Source organism: Castanea sativa, chromosome 11 (assembly GCF_040712315.1).
Source record: "Castanea sativa cultivar Marrone di Chiusa Pesio chromosome 11, ASM4071231v1".
NCBI classification, from domain to species: domain Eukaryota; kingdom Viridiplantae; phylum Streptophyta; class Magnoliopsida; order Fagales; family Fagaceae; genus Castanea; species Castanea sativa.
Window position 1 is genome coordinate 23,423,275 of NC_134023.1, and position 22,411 is coordinate 23,445,685.

General features: G+C 34.7%; 1 protein-coding gene across 1 annotated transcript; it reads right to left on the reverse strand.

The window, feature by feature from the left end:
- Nucleotides 1-235: 235 nt before the first annotated feature.
- On the reverse strand, nucleotides 236-21,671 carry LOC142615127 (wall-associated receptor kinase-like 9). The gene is made up of 3 exons (XM_075787825.1): nucleotides 20,625-21,671; nucleotides 7,692-7,811; nucleotides 236-1,561 (listed from the first exon to the last, which is right to left on the reverse strand). Exons 1-3 carry the CDS (start codon nucleotides 21,514-21,516, stop codon nucleotides 363-365), a joined length of 2,211 nt encoding a protein of 736 aa, XP_075643940.1. The 5' UTR covers nucleotides 21,517-21,671; the 3' UTR covers nucleotides 236-362.
- Nucleotides 21,672-22,411: the final 740 nt, after the last annotated feature.

Sequence of the window (22,411 nt, forward strand, 5' to 3'; positions counted from 1 at the left end):
TATATATATATATATATATATATGACCAATCAAACCTTTAAGAAATTTCACTGATTTTAGGCGACTCCATACACTCTATATGCATTCACCCTTATACATGAGCAATGTGAGAAAAAGTAGTGCAAGTGATGTACCCATGACATGCACAGTGAAGGAATGAGACCATCATATCTTCTCTTTTACACGCACTGTCTCACTAGTCACCATTAACCCCAATATTGTAGTTCTCACAATATACAAGCCATTTTTATGCAAATATTTATGAATTCTTCTTAAATTCAATTATAGACATATTAAAATAATTTTTAATACATTACAACATGAAAGGAAACTAAATAACTAGAAAGCAAATAGTTTATTAATCATAGTGATTTGAAAGATGATGATGGTAGGACAATTGATGACGAAGATGAAGCAATTTCTGAATATGATTGTGTTGATGTAGAGCAAGCATATGAAGGATCAATTTCTTTGCTTCTAACATTATGAAGTTCTTCATAATTTTCTTGACCATTAGTATCTTTTTTTTGGATTCCTTGTAATTCTATTGCGACCTCCCCCATTGTAGGACGTTCTTTCCCATTCAAGTGCAAACATTTTTTTGCAAGATTAGCAACTATGATGATGTCTTCTTTATCACCTTCTTTCCTTACACAGTCACCAAGAATATCAAAGAGATGGTTTTCTTTCATTGAAAGAAGGAAATATGTGGATAGACTTCTACCTTCTTCCGACCTTGTTGAAGAAACAGGTTTTTCTCCAGTTAAGAGCTCAACAAGGACTACTCCAAAGCTATACACATCACTCTTTTCTGTAAATTGACCTGTTTGAAAATATTCTAGGTCCAAGTATCCAAAAGTTCCATGAACTAGGGTGGTTACATGAGTTTGGTCAATCTTCACCATTTTTGATGTCCCAAAATCCGCTACTTTGGCTCTGAACTTTTCATCTAAAAGTATGTTTGTGGACTTTATGTCTCGATGATAAATTGGTGAAGAAGCTGCTGAGTGTAGGTAGGAAAGAGCTCCTGCAATTTCTATGGCAATCTTTAAGCGCATAGCCCATGTTAATGGAACCCCTTCATTTTCTTCATGGATATATTGGAAAAGTGTCCCATTTGGGATGAATTCGTATATCAACAAAGGAACTTCTGTCTCCAAACAACACCCAAGTAGCTTAACCACATTTCTATGGTTGATTTGTGAAAGAATGACAATCTCATTTATGAAGTGTTCGAGATTGGCTTTATCCACAATGTTGCACTTTTTTATTGCAATAATTTGTCCATCACCCAACATTCCTTTGTAAACAATACCTTGCCCACCCTTTCCAATTATTCTATCTTTACTAAAATGGTCGGTTGCCTTTTCTATCTCCTTGGAATTGAACAATTTTGTATTTTGAACATTATTTTTAGTCGAAGATAATTGTTGTTGTAACAATAAACCGCCATTCTTTTTGAAGAACTTTTTCTTGAGCTTGATTTTGTTTTTCTTCTTAATCAGTTTGTATAAAACCCATGTAGTTGGTAGAAATAATACTCCAAGGCTTGTACCAAAACCTACAAAATTCAAAAGAATTAAAATATCTGTGTTTTTTAGTATATTAATATGAATGTGCAATATAGATTTTGATAAAAAGCTCCCTACATTTTTCTAGAAGCTATCAAATCTTCCAAATTATGTTCCCACAGTACCCAGAAGTCTAAATAAGTGAACTCCTATTAATTTCTAGATCAAAGGAAAATAGATGATTTTTACTTGAATTTCAGGCGATCTATAATATATATTTTCTTTGCTGATATATAAATCTAAAGCAATTTGATTTTACTTTACCACATAATATGGACGTAAAGTTTTGAGATCCCACAATTTCATATATGTATGCATGTATCAATTGAATTTAAATTCTAATTTATATTTACTGTTGCGCTCTCTTGGTGTGGTGGTCACTCCATAAGTATAAGTGTTTGTGGAGTGTGGGGGGTAAGGGCTAGGGTTCAAGTCTCCAGAAGAGAGCTTCACACACATATACACTTAGATTAAGTTAAAGTAGAAGTTCTATCTTATATAAAATAAAATAAAAAAATTCTAATTTATATTTAAAGCTCCCATTAAAATCTTCACACATTGAACTTTCTTTAAAAGATAGGATAGATTTTATTCACAAACACAATCATAATAAATAACTAATGCAGGAAGATATAGTTTAGTCTACAAAAAAATTTATAATAAATACTTCTTATTAATAACTAACTTAATCGTAAAATTTTATATTTAAATAAAACATAATAGAAACTTTCATACAGTATTATAATTTACCATGTATTATACGGATTAGCAACTGATTACTGATCAATTGTGTATTAATTAGTAAGGGGGTCAAGCATGAGATTGATTTCGTCATTGACAAAAGTTGCCCATGCATGTCAACTAGTTGTTGAATTGAGGCAAGTTGACTTTGGCAGTCATCATAGTAGCTATGGCAAGCTAGCTCTGTCTGGCATTGTATATTTTTATTTTTCTTTATTTTTTGGTTTGCATATTATTTTCTTTAGAATTAGCCACTCTAACAAAAATTTATACGTGATTTTGTCTAAATGTTTTGTGTGTGTTGCAAATTAGAATGGCGAATAGAAATTTCTCTATTCTTTTTAATTGTGAGAGAGAGCTCTTTTGATGTATGTTTAGTTTGGTTTTTGTGATATTTATTTTTGTAATATTCATATTTGTTAGTGAGATTTCTACTTGTCATTATCTATTGACATAGGCTTAAGGTTGAACATGTAAATCCTTTACATTCTCTCTTATGTGTAATTGTACTTTTCTTTCAAGTTTACATTATTCATATTATTTAGTTGTGAGATCGTTCTAATTCTCATAATAGGTTTCACAATAGATCTTGTTTGGGAGCGCTTCCATGGCATCTTTGTGCAACAAACTAGTAGAGAAGTCAGGGTTTGCTATGGAGACTTTTGGATTTGATCTCTTTACAGATTTTGTTGATTGATTATAATAAAATGCTTTGACTAATAACAAGGGATATGAAAGCTAAGGAATTGTGGAAAAAAAATGGATGATAAGTACATGAGAGTATGTCTTGTTGAGAACGATGTGGAGCACCCTTACCCACAAAGGGGTGCAGAGGGTGTACCCGAAGGGGTACTGCAGAAGACAACTCATGAGTAGAAGGTGGAGATTTGTTAAGTCCAGCCCATGATAGAAGAGTTTATAGATTTTCTTATTGATTTTGAAATCCCATATTGGCTAGATGAATAATAAGGAGATTGTCTAATTTTATTAGAAGAGTTATTCCCATATTGAAAAGAAGTGAAGTAAGGAGGCGTGTGCCATCCCTTACAAAAGTGTAGTGGTGTGGCTTTCTTTTGTATGAGAGATCGTCGGGATCAAAGTTTTGTCTTATGAGAGGGCCAGAGGGGTAAAGACTAGCTCTGCCTAGTGAGTTAGTGTGAGAGCACCTTTAGGCGTATTGGACTTTGGGTTAGTTTATGTTTAAGATTTATATATATATATTGTGAGTTTGTGTGGTTGTAATTCCTTTTTTAATAGTGAATTTTGATTGGCCTTACTTGTGAAGGTAAGCTTGAAGTTAGCTTAACCATGTTAATTTTTTGTTTATTGTAGTACTTGTTATTTTATTATTTTGTGTATTTCAAAACAGTTTTTTTTTTTTTTTTTGGGATGTGGGGGGGGGGGAACTAAAGTGTTTTGATTTAGGTGTGCTAGGTAAGTGCACCACTTGTTATCTTATTTACAATTGTTAGGACATATGTGGTTCACTTGTTAAGAACATATGTTGGTCTTTTATGTAATTGGATAATCCTTTAACAAAACGCACTTTACTTGTATTTGGGTAGATCTAGAATGTGTTTAATGCTTCAAAAAACCTTGTTTCAAGATCAAGTATTAAAGCCATGCAAGTTTGTCCAAGAAACAAGTTGAAGAAGTGTCTGTCATTAAAACTCGACAGCTGGCTCGATAGCTAGCATCTATCGAGCTTAAGAAGCTACTCCAGCCCCGAGGCTCGATAGCATCTCAACACCTCTAGCTGTTAAGGTTTAAGAAAAACAGACTTTCAAATCTGTTTTGATTCCAATCCGTAGATATGTCTTTGGGCCTTCTTTTCTCATAACCCTAGACATATAAAAGGATTATTTTAAGGGCCGTATTTAGTTACGCACAACTGAGACACAAGTTGCAAAGTTTGTTTAAGCAATTTGTGATCAGAGACAAAGTTTGCCTTAGTTCATCTCTTTGTGAAGAAGCTACTGTGTTTGTGCACCATAGGATTTTGTAACCAAGCATCTTCTTGTTCTTCATTGTGAGGATGAACTGAAGAACTTTGCAGCCAATATCTTTCTCAAGTTGGTGATTGAAGTTGCGTACTGGGATCCGCGCAATTGCTTAGTCACGTAATGGGAGCCGTGCATCAAAAGGAGAAATTGTCACTACAGAACAAATCCAATTGGGTATTGGAGTAAGGGTTCAATTGTAGGTTAGTATAAGGTACTGGGATTCCTTTACTTGTAACTGCTTGTTGTGATAATAGTGGATTCTCGGGAGTGGTGACCTTAAAATCACCTGGTGGGGTTTTTGCCTTGGAGGTTTTCCCCATTCGTAAACAAATCACCGTGTCAATTTATTTTTCGTTACATTTTAGTTTATTGGTGATTTGTTTATGCTACCACGTGTTTGCATGTTATTTGAAAAGATTTCTGTTTTCAAATACATCTTGTTTTTCTAATCTCTATTTGTTTGAGCATTTCAGAAAATACAAGTCTAAAAGTTATTTGAATTCTCTTATGATGATCATTGGAAAAAACCTCAGCGTGACTAAGAAAAAACTAGACTGTCTCAAAATGAAAATGTGCACAGGATTTCATCTGAGAAGAGTAAAAAACAAAGGCTTAGCTTGTAAAAGGCAGATGCGAGAAAGCACCATTCCCACTGATCTGTCATCTAAGCATGAAGTGTGTTTTATGATGAAGTTCGCATTTAAAGTTATGGACACGAGCTTGTGGTACCTTGACAGCGGTTGCCCAAGACACATGACTGGAGACCGATCCCTCTTCAAGGTTTTCGAGTCTAAGAAGGTGGCACTGTTACTTTTGGTGATGGAAGCAAATCACAGATTAAAGGGAAGGGAATTATCTCTCTACCTGGACTGCAAGATATTGCAAATGTTCTATATGTAGAAGGTCTAAGGGTGAACCTTTTGAGTATAAGTCAAATATGTGATCAAGACTTCATGGTACTATTCTCTAAGGGAAAGTGTCTTGTTATGGATGAGTCTGGAAAGAAACTCATAAGTGGTGTTCGCACTCTAGACAATTGTTATGGATTGGTTCCTAATGCTGATATTGTGTGCAACAGCATTCGTTTACCAAATAAAGATTTATGTCATCAACGGATGGGACATGCTAGTTACAAACATCTCTCTATTGTATCTAAGCATGAATTAGTTTTAGGGATACCGAAGCTTAGTAGAATGAACGACAAAGTAGAAAATAGGGAAAAAATTAAAATATTTTGAAAAGAGAGGGCTAACCGAATTTTTAATAGCATCATCTTCGTGTTTGTATTTCTTGTAGCAAGGAGTTGAAGACTTTTCTTCAAGATCTCGTTCAAGTATTATAAGGAACATCTTTCCTTTCCATACAATAGTTAAAACAAAATAAATATTATATAATCCATAGAACTTCAGAAAACCATGAAAAATACAAACCTCTCTTGTAAGGTCAAATTCACATAATTAAGCCTATCACCATCTAATTTTTCACAATAAAATATCCAATTAGAATGGTTACAAAGTATCTCCCATATGCCACACACAAAAACCTAATTGAAAAAAGAAATGAAGAAAGAAAAAGCAATTTAACACTTTCTAAGAAGAAGAAAGCGGACTTGAGACACAGGAGAAGATGTTACTATGTTGCATGTGTTTAAAATTTGTGGAGCACCTACCTTTAGGATTTGTGGAGGAAGATTTTAAAACCCAAATAATAAAACCAAAAAACCTATAATGGAATATAGCGTTAAAACCTACCAAAAATATATTTGTGAAAACCAAAGGTTCTCCACCGTACATAGAGAGATGGTGAAGAATCAGAATGAACTTGAAGTTTTTGAGTTTTTTCTCAAGAAATATAAATTGAAATTTATTAGGAAATGAGTAAAATTTATAACTACCCGCAGGAACAATGCAACTGAACACCAACAAGCAACAATAGCAAAATAACTATACTGAAATGGTTTATATAAGAACCAAATGAAAAGATACATTGTTCTGTGTTTTTAATGGTAGACACGGCATTAATTTATGTAGCCACATGAGGACTGGTCAACAAAAAGTCAAACGTTTTGGCTATTAGTTATATATATATTTAAATAAATATCTATATTTATATTTAAATATATATATCAATTGAATTTAAATTCTAATTTATATTTAAAGTTCCCATTAAAATCTTGGCACGTTGAATTTTCTTTAAAAGATAGGATAGATTTTATTCACAAACACAATCATAATAAATAACTAATGCCAGAAGATATAGTTTAATCTAAAAAAAAAATTATAATGAATACCTCTTGTAGGGTCACAATTTGTACCTAAGCCCAAAAAGAGTTTTTGCTACGTTTTTTGTACACCTTTGGATTCTGTAACTAAGCAAAGTTTCTTGCACCAACATTGAAGATCTTATTGGTGTTTCTATGTGAAGCTGCTGCAAATCAACTACAACAATCAAAGAGTTGTTGTGGAGTTAGTCACGCACTGGGATCTGTGCATCATGGTTAGTCACGTACTGGGATTAGTGCATTGAACGGAAAGATTGCCGCTATAATACAATTTCAATTGGGTATTGGGGTAAGGGTTCAATTGTAAGTTGGTATTTCAGGATAGGTCAAAGGGTTTGGTAAGATTTCTTATACTTGTAACTGTTTGTGATTGATAAGAGTAGATTCTTGGTAGTGGTGACCTTAAATTTACCCAGTGAGATTTTGCTTTAAAAGTTTTCCCCATTTGTAAACAAATCACCCGTATAAAATTTATTTTCCCCTGTACTTAGTATATTTGGTGATTTGTTTGTATCTCCATGCTATTGCATTAAATTTGATCTAATTAATTAATTGAAATGGGTCAATACATTCATTTTAACCCAACAAGATTGAAGCGAAGGTTTTTGAGGCTAGCATGCAATTTGCCAAAGAAATGGGTATACAAGAGTTTATTATGGAGGGAATTTTTTGACTATCTCTAATGCTTTGGTTGAGCAAAGTCATGCATCAATCTTTGTGACTCCTATCATATATGGCACAACTTCCTCTGAGGTTCAATGTGTTGAGTTTCCAATGTTTTAAAAAAAGGTAATATTGCTGCTTATCTATTAGCAAAACATGCTTTAAACATTGATGATTTTTTCTGTATGGATCAAAGAGAATCTTTGTTTTCTTGAACAAGCTCTTATCTATAATGTACTCTCCATTTCTCAAGTTTAATGAAGTTTATAGTATTCCTATAAAAATAATAATAATAAAAAATAATTCCTATAAAAAAAAAATAACAAAGCATGTTCTCCTGTACTAGGAGAACTGTAGCAATAGCCAATATGAGTATGTGTGTGTACTTGGTTTTATATTTATTTTGATAATTTAATAAGTATAGAAACATACCTACAATGACCACCTTCAATTTAGATTTTCGCTTCTCACAATTGTAACCACCTTCTGTGTTCTCACAATCCAACTTGTTTTTGCAATAATTGAGAAGGTCGTCTTCACATTCATTAATATCTAATAGGATAACAAAAAAATTTAACAAATTAATGTATTTTTCATTCATATATGTGACAGGATGACAAACAAATTAAAATTTTCTGCAATTTAGAGCTCAACCTATACATAGACCAACAAGAGATTACAAAAATGGGAAGGAAAATGTTAATATATATCAATACAGTTAACACTACCACATTTTACTTTAAAAGATTTATAATTACAAACTGACATTTTGCTGAAGGTGATAAATATCATATTAACAATATAATATATAAATTTATTAATTTTATTTTTGAAATATTGTTTAAAAAGTTGAAATTAGTTTATAAGTTATATGTAGTAAATTTTTAATATTCCTAACATAATTCGAAATGAAATTATAAGTTTATTGTAAACATGCTTGGTCTAGAGATTAAAGTAATCAATATCTACAGAAAGTTGTCTCAGTTTGGTCAAGAAACAAAATATTATTATACTGATTAATAACTGTGTACCATTTTGGGGTTATCACTGCATATTTTGTGTGTGAAACTTATCATTTGTTAAGAGTCATAAACGAATATATATATATATATATATATATATTAACATAATCCAATTATGTTAATCCTTAACTCAATATATTAAGAATGGACCTACCGTTAAACAAAAACATCAAATCCTTTTAAAAGATTGAAACTTGAAGATTATATTGGCCATGGCTTGGGTGGGTGGGAATTGAAATATTGAATGGTGAATTGACTAAACTCACTTGTCTTTATTCTTTAGTCACTCAGTTGAAGGTCACGTGAGCACACAAAATAAGAAATTTAGAACTAATGACACGAGTAGAATGGGATAATCTAAAAGAGTGCTCTCATGCCTGTGTGCATGTAGAAGCAGTAGAGTGTCTTGCAGCTACTTGCGAGAGATAGTGTGCCCTCCATAGTGTGAGGGCTTGTGGTGGTCCTCTACCCCCTGAGGGGAGTCCCCATTCTCATCCAGTGAAAAGTTTAGGCAGAGGAATATCATGGCAGAGGAGCTTGAAGTTTTATGGAGTAAACTGTCCTTCACGGAGGAAGAAGATGAAGGAATCGAGCTTGATAGCAAGGGAATTAGGAAAGAATTGTGTGGTGATGAAGATCATGGCCCACAAATGTATAAGTATTAATGCTCTTAGAAAGAATATGAGAATGCTCTGGAAGCCAAATAAGGGCGTCCAAATCTCCGAGGTTGATGAGGATTTTTTTTAGTAGAATTTGGGGACGGAAGGGATAAGAAGAAGGTATTGGACATGTGTCCATGGAGTTATGAAAAGCAGTTGGTCCTAATTCAACAATTTGACGAAAAGTTAACGCCGAAGGAGATAGAGATCAAATGGTCACCCTTTTGGGTACAGATATTCAACCTCCCCCTAAACTGTAGAACGAAGGAAATTAGGTGGGCAATAGTGGCTAACCTGGGTGAGGTGCTGGAGGTAGATGTTCCGGATTCTGGAGTTTAATGGGGAAGGTGCCTGAGGGTGAAGGTGCGCCTAAATGTGACCAAGAGATTGGTCCTGGGTAAGAAGATCACCGTAGAAGGTGGGGAATGCAGGTGGGTCAACTTCAAGTACGAGAGACTCCCTAACTTCTGCTATCAGTGTGGCCTCCTTAGTCACACACTAAAAGACTGCCCAAAAAATGGTGACTGCAATAATCGGATTGAGAGTGAGGAGCTACAGTACAGGGCATGGATGAGAGGCGAAATCATAAGAAGATATATGCAAGAACTAACTAAGTCTGGTATGGAGAAAGGAGCAGAAACAGGAACAAGTCAATGGAACTCTGGAATTGAATCGGAAAGGAGGTCAGTGCCAATCAGGATGCACGAGGCTTCAAGGGGGGCTGGTGGGGCTCACGAATCAAGACTGTCAAGCATAGAGAAAACAGAGAAGTTACACGAAAATGGAAGGGTCAATGGGTTGGTGGGAAAGTAAGAAGGGAAGAAGACGAGATTAGAAGGAATTGCCTCGGACCGATCAAAAGCCCAGACATAGGATGCAAAAAGCATGCATTGGGAAAAAAGAGAAGACCAAGAGGAAGAGACAAATTTCAAAGACGCTTTGGCGCCAAGCCCAGGTACAAAAAGCGGACCAACAAGCCCAATTACTTCGGAGGTTGAGCTAGGCCTATTGGCTATGTTTTATGATGAGACGACGGGTTGGACTGCAGAAAAGATGGGCCCAAATAGCAGGCACTGGAAAAGGCTAGCCCAACAGGTGAAAAGGGAACCAATAAGTGAGGCAAAGGGCCAAAGGAGAATGAAGCGTGAGGCAGGGCCGGCCCAACAAAATTTGAGGCATAAGACGGAAATTTTATATGAGGCCTTTTTATATATAAACATTAATTAAATAAATTTACATAATAATAATCAAATTAAGATTAATTTGATGTAAATACAGAAATTGATGAATGATAATAATTAAACTAAGGTTAATTTCATACAGAGAATTGAGTATCATAGTTGAACCATAAATTTAAACAAAAAGAAATAGAAAAAATATTATTTTTTAAAAAAAGAAATTTACTTTAACTTGGATATATAACTATGCATAGTTAAGTACAGTTGTAACCTAAATTTTAATTTATATATTCTTTTTAAGAGAAAAAGATAAATAAATATTATTTGGTGCGTGGCTTTGTAGCATATTAATTTACAAAAATTAAGATCTCAAACTATTAGAGGAGATTAGTCATCATTGATAATTTATCAAATTTGCAGCATTTTTTTTAAAAACATTTTAGGGTTTCAATTGGTTTTAATTTCTATTGGTCTCCTATTTTGGAAGCCTGGTTAGAAATGAAAAAGAAAAATACTACAGATACTGCAAAATGTTTACAATATAATGTGATAATAACTGTAATTGATAAAATTCAACAACTTAATTTATTTGTGTTTGAATTAATTTTTTATGTGATTGGTGACATGTTAGTTAAATCTAAACTTAAACCTATAGTAAAATTTGTGGTATCTTTAACATCACTTTAAAAAAAAAGTACCAATTATTTAAAAAATATTATATTTTTAAAAAATTTTGGGCCTTTACAAATGGAGATGAGGCCTTTTTTTAGTAGGGAATATTTTTTTTGGTTGTGGGGCCTTAGGCCTAGGCCTAAGTTGCCTTGGCCTTGAGCCGGCACTGGCGTGAGGGCCCAACCCCACTGAGTGAAATTAATCCTGACGTGTTGGACTTAAAACGCAGAAAGGAAGGAAAACACATCAGTCCAAACTTAGATGACGAAACACAGATGGTTGGCGGAGAGGCAGTTGCTGCTAGGCAGCACCGCTAAGCCACATGACAATCTTGGCGTGGAAATGCCGGGTCTTGGGTCGGCCCTAGCGGTTCGGACACTCGTCGACGAGGTGAGATCAAAAGACCCATTGCTGGTCTTCTTAGTTGAAACGAAGTCAAGGGAGAGCAAAATGAAGGGGATTCAAAATAAATTGGAGTATACGTAGGGCATCACTGTTCCTAGTGACAAAAGAAGCGGAGGGTTAGCTATGATGTGGAAGGAAGGCTCAGACATCAGATTTAGAAGCTGTTCAAACTCCCACATAGATGTGGAAGTCCATGAGAGCTCGGCACTAACTCCATGGAGAGCCACGGGTTTCTACAGACATCCCGATGCAGGCAAATGCTTTATCTTTTGGCAATTGTTGGAATTTCTTAAAAATCAGTATACAATGTCGTGGATAGTGTTTGGTGATTTCAATGAAATCACACATTCAAATGAGAAAATAGGGTGGTTGGATAGGGATGCTAAACAGATGGAGGATTTTAGGGAGTGTTTATGCAGATGTGAGCTATTCGATTTAGGCTTCATTGGACAAAATTTCACATGGTGCAATGGGCGCTGCCGAGGGGGGGGGGGGGGTTGGGTGAGCAGCGTACTAAGATTAGGGTGGACAGAATGGTTGCAAATGAGGAGTGGATGAGATTATTCCCTGAGGCGAGAGTGAGGCATGTGGCGATGACCATATCGGATCATTGCTTGTTACTGCTCTCTCTTATGCGTAAACAACTTCAAAAGCAAGGGAGGAAACGATTCTTCTTTGAAGCAATGTGGACAAGGAAAGAAAGGTGTAGAGAGATCGTGGAAGGGGCATGGTATTCGGGTCGGGTAGAGGCAGAGTATGGAATTATGGATAGAATTAAGAGATGCCAAGAACAACTCTAGAGATGGAATTGGAAGGAGTTTGGTAATGTAAACAAGGTGTTGAAACAAAAAAATGAGAGACTTCAACAATTGGAATTATGGGACAGCTTACATGGGAAAGCAAAGGAGATTTAGAAAGTTCGAAGGGAGATCAATGAGATTCAAGTCAGAGAAGAAATAATGTGGAATCAAAGGTCCAGAGCACTGTGATTAAAATGGGGTAATAGAAACACAAAGTTCTTCCATGCTACTGCCAGTCAAAGACAAAGGAAAAACTGGATTATGGGGCTGCAAAACCCGAATGGAGTATGGCAGGATGATAAGGAGGGAATTAAGCGTACTATCCTAGATTACTTCGAGTCCATTTACAAGTCAAACTAGCCAACCAGTTCCGAAGCTAGCCTGGACTCAATAACAACTCAAGTCTCTCCCGATATGAATGAAGAATTGCTTGCAGACTTTAAGGCCAAGGAAGTATGGAGTGCCCTCAAGAAAATGCATCCAACTAAAGTCCCCGGACGGGACGGTATGTCCCCGATCTTGTTTAAACACTACTGAAATATTGTTGGGCCTGAGGTTGTCAATTGTGTGCTGACTTCCCTCAATTCAGGCACAATTCCAAGTGGACTAAATGAAACATATATATGCCTCATCCCAAAGGTGAAATCCCCCCAAAAAATTACAAAATTCAGGCCATAAGTCTATGCAATGTTATGTACAAATTAATCTCTAAGATTCTTGCTAATAAACTGAAAAGAGTTCTTGTAGCAGTGATAGATGATTCTCATAGTGCATTTGTCCCAGGTAGGCTCATTATAGACAACGTGTTAGTCGCCTTCGAAACCATGCACTGCATCAACCAAAGGAAGAAAGGGAAGGAAGCATTAATGGCTATCAAGCTTGACATGAGCAAGGCCTACGATAGAGTTGAATGAGTGTATTTGGAGGCTATGATGAGAAAGTGGGGTTTCATGAAAAGTGGATTTCCCTAATAATGATTTGTGTAACTACGATCTCCTACTCAGTATTGATTAATGGCGAACCAAAAAGGAGAATAATTTCATCAAAGGGACTGTACCAAGGTGATCCAATATCCCCTTACTTGTTCTTATTGTGTGCCGAAGGCCTATCGGCCATGCTAAAAAAAGAGGAAAGGGAGGGGCACTTAAAGGGGATTGCAATCAGTAGGGGAGCTCCGAGCATATCCCATTTGCTATTTGCCGATGACAGCATAGTGTTTTGCAGAGCCACAATGGAAGAATGTAATAGGGTACTAAAGGTACTTGAAGATTACGAAGCGAATTCGGGGCAAAAACTTAATAAGGAAAAAATTTCTCTTTACTTTATCAAGAATACTAGTAGGGAGATAAAAAAATATGTGAAGGAGAAGTTTGGGGCAAGAGTAGTTCAGCACTATGAAAATTACTTAAGGCCGCCACTGATTGTGGGGAAAGGGAAAAGAAAGGCATTCAATCGAATCAAGGACTAAGTAGGGAGGAAAAATAGCCGGATGGAAGGGTAAGCTTCTCTCTCATGCAGGTAGGGAAATACTCATCAAAGGCAGTAGCTCAAGCGACGCCAACGTATATGATAAGCTGCTTCAAAATCCCGGATACTTTGTGTAAAGAGTTGAATTCTATGATGAGCAATTTCTGGTGGGGTCAAAAAGATAGGGAGAGGAAAATGGCTTGGGTTTCATGGGAGAAGTTGTGCACCCCAAAGGCAGAAGATGGCATGGGATTTAGGGACCTAAAAACCTTTAATCTAGCGCTACTTGCCAAACAATGGTGGAGTATGCAACAAAACCCAAACTCGTTGGTTCATAGAGTGTTTAAAGCGAAATATTTTCCGAATGGTATGTTCAACGAGGCTGAGTTGGGGAGAAGGCCTTCCTACGCGTAGAGAAGCATTTTGGTAACAAGAAAGGTAATTGATAGAGGATCCAGGTGGGGCATAGGAAACAAGGAAAGTGTCCATATATGGAAAGATAGATGGATCCTTCCCCGGTTTCCTTCAAAGTGATAAGCCTGGCTGGTTCCCACTTGGATCTGGAGAAGGTGTCGAGCTTGCTGGATACAGATATGAGGTCTTAGGATGTGGTGAAAGTAAAAAAAAACTTTCCTCCCTCATGAGGCCGAAGTGGTTTTGAGCATACCCATTAGTGTCAATCTACCAGAGGATTCAATCATATGGGCATGGACTGCAAATGGAAGGTACACAGTAAAAAGTGCATACAAGGTAGCCCAAAAGGTGTTGAAAGAAGGACTATGTTGGGGCGAAGAAGGTGGCAGTTCAGACAACTCAAGGATGAAAGCTATCTGGAAAATTGTGTGGCGATTGAACTGTCCAAATAAGATCAAACATTTGCTGTGGAGTGCATGTAAAAATATTATTTCCACAAAACTTTGTCTAAAGGCACATGGAATTGGAGAGGATGATAGGTGTGATATGTGTGGGCTTGGGGAATCCTCGGGGCACGCCTTGTGGAGCTACAAAATTGCGGAAGCTGTTTGGAGCGGCATAAAGCTCAAACTTCCTTGCTTTCAAGACCCCCCAAGAGATTTCATCAACATTGTGTGGGAGATCAAAGAAAGGTGAGCAGGGGTTAATTGGGATTTGTTTGCAATCATTGTGTGGAGTTTGTGGAACAATCGAAACTAGGTGAGACATTGGGGACAACGCAAAATCCATGATGTGATTGTTAGGGAAATCATAGAATACTTGAAAGAATTCCAGTCAGCAAACCAGCCTCAAGAAAACCCCCTGCACCTTATGAGCCTTCGTGGAGTCCCCCAAAACCGAGCTGGTATAAAGTCAATATAGATGGAGCAATTTTTAAAGATATAAGGTGCTACAAAGTTGGCGTGGTCATTAGAAATGAAAGAGGCGAACTAATGGGGCCATGAGTAAAAGTTTGAACTGCCTTTGGGCATGATGGAAACCGAGACCAAAGCTATTGAGGAAGGTGTGATGCTCGCATGGGACCTCAGACTAAAAGATATCATTATAGAAAGTGACGCTCAGCTGGTGATTAACTCTCTAGGGAAACAATGTGTGCCTCCGAGCTCTATTAGGATGGTAATTGAAGGAATCATGGAGGGCCTAAGGAGGTTTAATGCATGGGAAGTAACCCACACCCGCAGGAGTGGCAACAATGCTACTCATATCTTGGCTAGGCAAGCCAAATTTCTGAATGAATTTAATATTTGGGTAGAGGATACTCCGCCCAAAATAGTTGATCAAATTCAAATTGATATATCCCAGTGTGACTTTAATTCCAGTTAATGAAAGTAATGAAAGGGTTATTTATCAAAAAAAATTAGAGAGAGAAAGAGAGATGAAGAGTCAAAGAAGCTTAAGAAATGAAAGAGAAAAATAGCAATAGATGGAGAAACATGAAGAAAAAGAGACTGAAGAAAATGAAGAAGAAATGCAGGAGAGAAAAGTGTTGGTTTAATTTCAGCTTGGTATACATTTTACTGACCAAAATTCTGAATACATCGTAGTATGGGTGAAATAACCCAGTACACCCATATATTTCAAGTGGCACATTTCAGTCTACAGTGCCTAATTAATACTTTTATTGGTATATAAATTTTTATATTGGTTAAAATTTGGAGGTCTTATTCTACTTGCCTACGGTGATAGCCTAATTGGACTAGTAGTAAGGCTAGCCTTGCTAGCTTAGATACTAGTAAAGTAAATACTAATTGTAATGGTCGATATGGTACAAAATTAAGTCCCTTGTCATTGATATTTTCGACCAAATATGTTTAAGTAACAAATAGTGCGTGCCCATTTCAACTGTGTTATATTATCATTTGATAGCTTTCAATGAGAAAAATAATTGATAATATTATATGTATGTGCCTTTATATTTTTTAGTTGATATTTCTAATATAGGATACACTTTGAAGTAGAGCTATCCAGAACAGAATCTATCTATTTCGGATATGTTTGGATATCGCTTATTTTGCTAAAACTAAAAAATTATTGCTAAAAATACTGTAGATAAATGTAAAAGTTAGTTGAAATAGTATAATGAGGTCCATAAATAGTGTCAAAAAGTGCAGTGGGGCCCATAAATAATAGCAAAAATAAGCTGAATAGTGAAATAATTTAATTTTTCATTCTTACCCAAACGCACGCTTAAATTCAAACTCAATCAAGCCAACGATGGGGTCCAACATTACAATAATTATTTCTAAGTCACTTTAGTTTTTCAACTTTTTGTCCAAAAAAAAATCGCTTTAACTTTGATGCTGTCCGACAAAAAGCAAATGTCACATGATGAAAAAAATGAAAGGAAAAAAGTTACTTATAATGTTCAAATTCTATCATGCTATAAAGAAAGGGGGTGGGGATTATCAAAAAAAAAAGAAAGAAAAAAGAAGAAGAAGAAGAAAGGGGGGTGGGTGTTACATAATTGATAATATTTATGTATGTGGCTTTATATTTTTGAGTTGATATTTCTAATATAGGATACACTTTGAAGTAGAGCTATCCACAACAGAATCTATCCATTTAGGATGTGTTTGGATATAGCTTATTTTGCTGAAACTGAAAAATTATTGCTGAAAATACTGTAGATAAATGTAAAAGTTAATTGAAATAGTATAGTGGGGTCCATAAATAGTGCCAAAAAGTGTAGTAGGGTCCATGAATAATAGCAAAAATAAGCTGAATAGTGAAATAATTTAATTTTTCATTCTTACCCAAACACACGCTTAAATTCAAACTCAATCAAGCCAATGATGGGGTCCAACATTACAATAATTATTTCTAAGTCACTTTAGTTTTTCAACTTTTTGTCCAAAAAAAAGTCGCTTTAACTTTGACGCTATCCAGCAAAAAGCAAATGTTACATGATGAAAAAATGAAAGGAAAAAAGTTACTTATAATGTTCAAATTCTATCATGCTATAGAGAAAGGGGGTGGGGATTATCAAAAAAAAGAAAGAAAAAAAGAAGAAGAAGAAGAAAGGGGGGTGGGCGTTACATAATTGATAATATTATATGTATGTGGCTTTATATTTTTGAGTTGATATTTCTAATATAGGATACACTTTGAAGTAGAGCTATCCACAACAGAATCTATCTATTTAGGATGTGTTTGGATATCGCTTATTTTGCTGAAACTGAAAAATTATTGCTAAAAATATTATAGATAAATGTAAAAGTTAGTTGAAATAGTACAGTGAGGTCCATAAATAGTGTCAAAAAGTGCAGTGGGGACCATAAATAATATCAAAAATAAGCTGAATAGTGAAATAATTTAATTTTTCATTCTTACCCAAACACACACTTAAATTCAAACTCAATCAAGCCAATGATGGGGTCCAACATTACAATAATTATTTCTAAGTCACTTTAGTTTTTCAACTTTTTGTCCAAAAAAAAGTCACTTTAACTTTGACGCTATTCAACAAAAAGCAAATGTTACATGATGGAAAAATGAAAGGAAAAAAGTTACTTATAATGTTCAAGTTCTATCATGCTATAAAGAAAGGGGGTGGGGATTATCAAAAAAAAAAGGAAGAAAAAAAAAAGGAGAAGAAGAAAGGGGGGTGGGTGTTACATAATTGATAATATTATATGTATGTGGCTTTATATTTTTGAGTTGATATTTCTAATATAGGATACACTTTGATGTAGAGCTACTCACAACAGAATCTATCTATTTAGGATGTGTTTGAATATCGCTTATTTTGTTGAAACTAAAAAAGTTATTACTGAAAATACTGTAGATAAATGTAAAAGTTAGTTGAAATAGTATAGTGAGGCTCATAAATAGTGCCAAAAAGTGCAGTGGGGCCCATAAATAATAGCAAAAATAAGCTGAATAGTGAAATAATTTAATTTTTCATTCCAACCCAAATGCACGCTTAAATTCAAACTCAATCAAGCCAATGATGGGGTCCAACATTACAATAATTATTTCTAAGTCACTTTAGTTTTTCAACTTTTTGTCCAAAAAAAAGTCACTTTAACTTTGACGCTGTTCGACAAAAAGCAAATGTCACATGATGGAAAAATGAAAGGAAAAAAGTTACTTATAATGTTCAAGTTCTATCATGCTATAAAGAAAGGGGGTGGGGATTATCAAAAAAAAAAAAAAAAGAAAGAGAAAAAAAGAAGAAGAAGAAAGGGGGGTGGGTGTTACATAATTGATAATATTATATGTATGTGGCTTTATATTTTTGAGTTGATATTTCTAATATAGAATACACTTTGAAGTAGAGCTATCCACAACAGAATCTATCTATTTAGGATGTGTTTGGATATCACTTATTTTGCTGAAACTGAAAAATTATTGCTGAAAATACTGTAGATAAATATAAAAGTTAGTTGAAATAGTATAGTGAGGCCCATATATATATAACACCGCGTTAAACAATATTATACTTATAGTTATACCACTCAATGTTTTTTTTTTTTTGTTAGTTGTGAATTTTAACAAATTCACCATTAGAATACTTTTTCTTCTAATATTCTTTATAATTGCAAATGTTTAAATTTCATTTAGTTTAAAATTATATATAAAAGATGAGTTCAGGGATTGAAGGTAAATAATTTCTTATTGACGTGGAATTTGACATGGAATTTGACATGTATATTAAGAACATATAGAATGTAATCCAATGATGAGATTATCAAAATATTAATTCAGTAAAAAGTTATTAGGTGGTATAAAATTTCTTATATATATAGATATATATATATATATATATGTATGTATGTATGTGTATGTATGTATGTATTTGACACAAAGAAGTGATTTCTCGGCCTTTGGTCAGATTGATCCATTCCATATCTATGGGACCTCTCAGAAACTCTATGAATCAATGATGTGTTGAATTAAATCTACAACTTCAATATTTACACCATGCACTAGACAATAAGTTCATCACCCAAGTATCCCTGTGTTGGGGTTTATGCCCTAAAACCCAATTTATTGGCATGTATTTAATAATTAATTTGTTTAATTATATGAGATTATCTATAAATGAACTGAGACATTATCATAGTCCATGAGATACATTGTATATGATTTATGTGAAAAGTCACAGAAGATATAAATCACAAGTTCTTTGTAAACTCAGAAGTTTAGTTCGTAGTCGGTGATGAAATTGGACGTTTCATCTGCGAAGACTATAAATATCAACTAAGATGATTTGTCTTGATCATGGAAGTGGAGACTTCTAGTTGGTATGTTGATATGTTTTAAGAGTTAAGACATATTGAACTGGACCGCTGTGAGATTTATTATTCTCCTAACGACTGTCAAATGAATAATGGACCTGATCATGAGATGCAGGTTGCTTTGATATATCAGGAGTGAGATCTATTAGTTACGGTCAAAATCTCAGTATGTTGGGCATCCGCATTTAGTGTTGATGGGACATATATTCTCAAGATAGAATTCATAGTCTCTTAATGGAGATACAAAATATTCCCTTAAGATAAGTTTAATGAGTTTAGTTATTCAGAGTGTTAGGCCCAACCACTTTAGTAAGGAATTACTAAAGTATATATTTATGAAATTGGATTTCATAAATATATGATGAATAACATAAAGGATTAAACCGGGTACTCAAAGTTTAAGATGTAGTAATTTTCAAAGTGGCAGTCTATATTCATGACTTTGGGTTACTATGAATATTTTAATGAAGGGGTTGCATGCATAATAAAGTCTTGGGATATAATTTATTAATAAGGCCTAGAGTGCAATTATATTTATATAGTGGTATTAAATATAATTAATGGTAACTTTGGACTTGTCAAGAGTTGACAGAAAAGCCCAAGGCCCATTGGAGCTAGTGTCTTATTGGTCCCTTTTGGTCCCACTCCAAGCCACACACTAAAGCCCAATTGGAAAGGCCCAATAGGCCAGTCCAATTAGATAATCAGTTACTTATAAAGGGAGAAACATACAGAATTTTTGTTTGTGAAATAAGAAACGGTGTGTATGTGAGTGTGAAACACACACTTTCATTCTCCCTTTGAAAACTGATCGAGAGACCACACATCTTGGGCGTAAAGTGGAATTGGAGTGAAGATTAAAAGTATTCCCGAGTACTTCAATCTTTGGTTTTGAATTTCTCCATACCAAAGTACGCTATCTTGTTCTTAAATTCTGAAATTTACGTAGTGCACGTTATCAATCATGAATGAAATAGATCCTTGTTTATTGCTTCCGCTATATGTTTTGTATGAGATACAAAACCAATTTTTTTCCTTCACCCTAGACCTGGGGTAAACATATTTTTATTATTAAGTATTATTGTGTATGAAAGACATATAATTTATAGAAAGTGTAATTCTTACGTATATTAAAGTTTTATATAGCTAACAGTGATGCGTCGAAAAATTAGATATTGTTATTATAATGGTGAAAATGTAATTAGAGTACTTAAAATTAAAATTATATGTTCTTAAAAAAAAATGATATAATAAATTATAATTAGAAGTTTGGCGGTTATTTTTGATTTTTAATTCTTGATTATTTGTTTCCCACAAACCACAGTCATTCTTTTAATTCTTTCTTTAGTACGAGGTGGAATAAAATATGCGTTTAGTATCATCTAAGACGAATGCTATTAAAATGGAGTACTTATGCAAAACAAGAACGGTGTGCATTTGAAGTTTACCTTCACATCCACCATCAACATAAGGATTTCCTTCGTATCCGGGAGCACAGCGACAAGAAAAGCTGTAGAGGTGGTCTTTGTTCTCATATGAGCGAGAACAACTGACTTGGCGTCTACCTTCGAGGAAGTGAAACAACTCATGTGAATTGTTGTTCCGGACAAATATGGCCCACTCCAGCACCACAGGAACGTATTCCCAATATTGCACTGAAGAGGGATCTCGTTTGCTTTTCTCCAACCACCCTTTGTCTGCTAGGAAGGCATATTTGCAATGCTTTATCCCGTCGTCTTTGTCATTTGATTTGTTTATACTTCTGAATTTAACATCAAATGTTTGAAGGTTTGAAGGGATATTTGTCGACTCGCAGCAGTTGAAACCCGAGCATTTAACTTCTTTGTCTACCTTCATGTCTTTCTTGCAATCCGACTCGCATCCGAAAACCTTAGGAAAAATATTGTCTATAATTGCAGTGTTGTCGCAGCCGACAGAAATGAATGTATTATGATACTGGGAGAAGTGAAAAGGACTTCCTGTGATGTTGACAATGCTGTGATTTCCCGCGTACTTACAATACTCGGAATAAATTGCTCGCACTTGGACCTGAATTGTACTCTCAATAAATTTGTTGGTACTTGGATTGTTACTAATAATGATTTGCCGCACCTCCTTACCAATACTTGTTAAGAAGGCTTGAGCAGAGCCACCAGTTCCTTTGCAAACAATTTCGAACCACTTGTCCAAGTAACAATCAGGTCCAATTCCAAATGGGTATGGAATTTGAAGGTTTCCACACCTACTTTTACAATTGGGTTTTGCTATAGGTGGTGTTGCTTCTGGTAATTCACATGCAAGCAGAAGCATGAAAGCTTGCATTACCAAATGCACAGCCATTTCTTTGTGGGTGTCACTCACAACAAGCGGACTTTAATAGAGCTGTCATTCGTAACCTTCTCGCAACTGTTACATAGACCACTGTCAATGATACAGGAAACGGGGCCACACCGACCCCTCGGTAAAAATTGGCATCTACTTTCGTTGTTGTGCCTTATCAATGTTATCGGACTGTCTAACACAAAGCAAAATTTTGATGTCCTCTTCTCCTCCACAAGAATTCCTTTAATTAAAAAGGAAAAAAAAAAAAAAATCCAGCCTCTCAAAGTTATGTTGTCGAGTTGTTTAAAGTTTTAACCAAATTAAACTGCCTTCCCCCACAAAAATAAATATTAGTAATACTTAATTTGTTGTTTTATTTTATATCTGTATATTACTAAAAGCTGAAGCGTGACATTTATTGCTGTTAAGCTCCTGTTGCGTTACCTCATTGTCATGTCATTCACCACATTATTATTATTTATTATTTATTATTATTTTTTTTTTACAAAAAAAAATATAAATAGATTATTGACTTCACATATTTATCTTTATTGGTTTTAACATCTATATATATATCTTTTTTATTTCCAATTTTCCTATAATTTTTTTTTACATTCACTTATTTTTTAAATATTTACACTTTTTTTAACTTTTCTTCTTCCCTTACCTTTTCATCTCCTCACTACCCTCTGCTTTAATATTGCTATTTATCTTTCCCTTCATCTTCATTTATATATCTATTCTTATCCCTTCCCTCTTACTATAAATTTGTCAATCTTTTCCATTCTTTGCATAGTTTTTTTCTTACAAAAAGGTTCTCTCTCTCTCTCTCTCTCTCTCTCAATGTTTTGGTGGATTTTTATTTTTTATTGCATCTCCACTTTAAGTTGATAAATTTTTGTGTTTTTAAGAA

Excerpts from the sequence above, each read along its gene's own strand:
- LOC142615127 (XM_075787825.1), bottom strand. The coding sequence starts at position 21,516 with ATGGCTGTGCATTTGGTAATGCAAGCTTTCATGCTTCTGCTTGCATGT. Across the intron at positions 7,812-20,624 it reads TGTTGATGGTGGATGTGAAG|ATATTAATGAATGTGAAGAC; the intron begins GTAAACTTCAAA and ends TTATCCTATTAG. Across the intron at positions 1,562-7,691 it reads ATTGAAGGTGGTCATTGTAG|GTTTTGGTACAAGCCTTGGA; the intron begins GTATGTTTCTAT and ends TGAATTTTGTAG.